Raw genomic sequence first — 3265 nt, forward strand, 5'->3', positions numbered from 1 at the left:
GTCTTGTTTTACTCTCTATAAAATTGTAAAAAGTTCTAGAATTTTTTGACCTGTAAGTATCAATCTCTCCAAAAACAATGTTGGATTCTGAGGTCAAGCTTCTGCAATAAATGGCTGGATAAGTAACTCAGGGATCTACAGAAGATTGTTTTTAAGCTTTCATGAAACTGAACTTTTTGCACATGCAGCTCTTGATGCTAATATTAATTGACTGCTAGTTAGAGGAGTTTTCTTGCTCTTGTGTTTTGGTCACTTGTGAACCATATTGTGAAAAAAGAAGTCAGGAAATGTTTCTGGAATGTGATTGGTCAATATTCTCTTCAGTTATTGTGAAACATTATCCTCCAAAATAAATCACTCATGAATGAACTAAAAGTCTTTTAAAGTCATTCAGTCTGAGGAGTTTTTCTTCATGTTTTATTGAATAGTAGCCTAGCGGTCCATCAGAACCGGACCGGACCGCTCACTGTGTCCTTCCTTCTGCTTCTCCTGAACAGATACTGATGACTCATCCACCTTTGTGACCGGTGTGGTTCTCTACAGAAACCTGGGCAGTATTTTGTCTCTGCAGAGGTAAGACTGAAGGAAAAGGAAATGATTCATTGATAAGAAAAAAACCATCCCTCTACCCCCATCCCTTTAACCCCATCCCTTAAACCCCATCCCTCTGCCCCATCGCTCTGCCCCATCCCTTTAACCCCATCCCTCTGCCCCCATCCCTTTAACTCCATCCCTCTGCCCCATCCCTTTAACCCCATCCCTCTGCCCCATCCCTCTGGCCCCCATCCCTCTGCCCCCATGCTTCTGGTGACCTCTAACCTCCAGCATGTTTTTATGCATATATTCTATCTAAATATTACGTTTTTTTAGATAGATTTAGGGAGCTAAATATTTAGCATTGTTCCAGTAAGAAATGGCTATTTTTTTAATCCATTATTTATTTATTTATTTTTTTTGCATTAGCGATATAATTAACATTTCTATTTTCGTGACCTTTAACCCCAGCGGCTCAGAAAATATTCTCCTTTTTTTGCTTCATCCTGATTGAGACATTTAGAGTTTATTAAAAGCAAGATGTTCAAAGTGCTCTGCATAAAAAAGTTAAGTAGAAACAAAGAAATTGCAGTGGCATAGAAGAAAGAATAAAAAATAAAATCAAGCTGAGTATTAAAGGAAATAGAAATGAACATTATAGTAATTAAATGATTACAAAGAAAACAATAAAAATGATCAACAATGATGAGTCTGGTAAGCTATGTTCATTTATATCATAATGGAATCCATTGATGTAAATTTTAAATGCTTTTTTTAAGCATTTTCCTCCAGAGGAAAATCTCATTCATTTCTCCACAACTACGGGGTCTGAAAGGCAAACGCTGAGAGGGTTATTCTACATCTCAACATGACAAACTGCTGTTTTATCAACATTTTATTTTCCTGCTGCTGTGACTTTTAGCAAAGAAAAAAAAAAGAGCAGAAGTTGAACAGCTCTGAGTTCCATTTAAAGGGGATTGCTGCTGCTGCTGCAGGTAACAGGTAAAAGCCGCCCTAAGAGACCAGGAACTGGCGTCCATTATGGTAATGTGTTAAAAGCACATAATGTTCTGCTAACATATGCTGCAGGAGATGATGCGGTCCTCCTCATCCTCCGTATTCAGCTGCTAATCTTCTGATGGCTGCACTTCCTGACGTTTCTCCGCCTCATGCTGTCTCCCATCTTTGCGTTTTCATTCCTCCTGTTCTGCATTTAGTGCACCTCTCAGGAAAAATGAGATGAGTCTGAAGCAACAGACTGGATGACACAAATGTTTAAGGTGACTGATTGAGCTTCTGAAAGCGGAGGACACCGCGTTGATGCGAGCGAGCAGGAAGCGGCCATGTTGGGATGTCTGGGTGTCCAGGCTTCCTTTTCCTGATTGTCTTTTTCCACATGATTGATCGATCATATGAAAGCAGAAATTGCAATGAATACTAAGTGAAGAAGAACAAATGCATCTAAATTCAAACAGGTTTATGCAATTCAGATGTTTTTGGGGAAAAAGAATCAGTTTTTCCCAAACATGGAAATGAATGAATCTGCTGGATCCACAGTGAGATAACTGTGGGTCCAGTCAGCTCCCTGTGGTTCTGAGCTGGGTCTGTGGGTCCAGCCAGTTCCCTGTGGTTCTGAGGTGGGTCCAGTCAGCTCCCTGTGGTTCTGAGGTGGGTCCAGTCAGCTCCCTGTGGTTCTGAGGTGGGTCCAGTCAGCTCCCTGTGGATCTAAGGTGGGTCCAGTCAGCTCCCTGTGGATCTAAGGTGGGTCAGTGGGTCCAGATTTCTGAACTTTTGCAGATTTTTTTCAGACAGTAGGATGACAGGAAATGGGAAATGAGAGAGGGGGAAAGACATGCGACAAAGGGCCAAAGATCGGATTCGAGCCCGGGCGGCCGCGTCGAGGACTAAGGCCTCCGTATATAGGTTATGTGCGCTAACCACTGCGCCATCAAAGCTCGCGCTTTTCTACTTTCTTTTGCCAAAGTTTAACATTTTATTCAGCCTGATACATTAAGTGTTTTGATAAAGTTATTAATAATACCATGTTTAATTTTAATTTAACAAATTATCCAGATTTAAATAGTGAGTTTTAAGGTGGAGAGGAAACGGTCTGCCAGTCGACTTCTCTGGTTTTGGAAAAATTTAAATAATTCAATTGTTGTTTCTCATCTAAACTTCTTCTAAACTCATTTGTCTACTTTTTATTTCCTGCTTTAAACACTATTTTACAGGCTGGTTATCCAACCCTTCATCTGTAAACAGTTTGTTTAACAGACCAGAAAACAGAACTGATCTCATTTAAATACAAACAAAGTAAAAGCAGTAAAATGAGCTCAGTGAGGAAATAAAGTGAAATACAAAGCAGACGTCTAACCTTTAGGAGAGTCTTTCAGGACATTTTATGATTTATTTTTATTTGCTATTTTTAAAAAAAGGTCAAATTCACCAAAACTGATGTTTTGGATCGATGTGTTTTTTTTTTTTTTTGTAACAACACATCGTATCTAAAACATCCATCTGTGGAACACATGACACTTTTATTAGAAAATGGACAAAGTATTGAATTCAAAGGTTTTTTTGTCCCCCATTCATATGAACATCAGTCAATGTTTTCCTGACTGTAGTCAGATGGTGTCTCTCTCTTCAAGCTGTTCTATTTCCATTTCTCTGTTCGTTCAGTTGTTCCCAAAGTGAGGGGCGGAACCCAAGGGGGGGGTCAGGAGATACCGAG

The 3265-nt window shown here is 39.7% G+C and overlaps 1 protein-coding gene across 1 annotated transcript in view; it reads left to right on the forward strand.

Annotated features, from left to right (window-relative positions):
• LOC107096487 (brain-specific angiogenesis inhibitor 1-like) overlaps nucleotides 1–3265 on the forward strand; it is a 218576-nt gene that overhangs the window by 133865 nt on the left and 81446 nt on the right. Inside the window, exon 15 of the mRNA XM_015393149.1 lies at nucleotides 498–573. Coding sequence (XP_015248635.1) covers nucleotides 498–573 — 76 coding nt within the window. The remainder of the gene's footprint in view (nucleotides 1–497; nucleotides 574–3265) is intronic.

This window comes from Cyprinodon variegatus, unplaced genomic scaffold (genome assembly GCF_000732505.1).
Source record: "Cyprinodon variegatus isolate N-32 unplaced genomic scaffold, C_variegatus-1.0 Scaffold627, whole genome shotgun sequence".
Taxonomy (NCBI): Eukaryota; Metazoa; Chordata; class Actinopteri; order Cyprinodontiformes; family Cyprinodontidae; genus Cyprinodon; species Cyprinodon variegatus.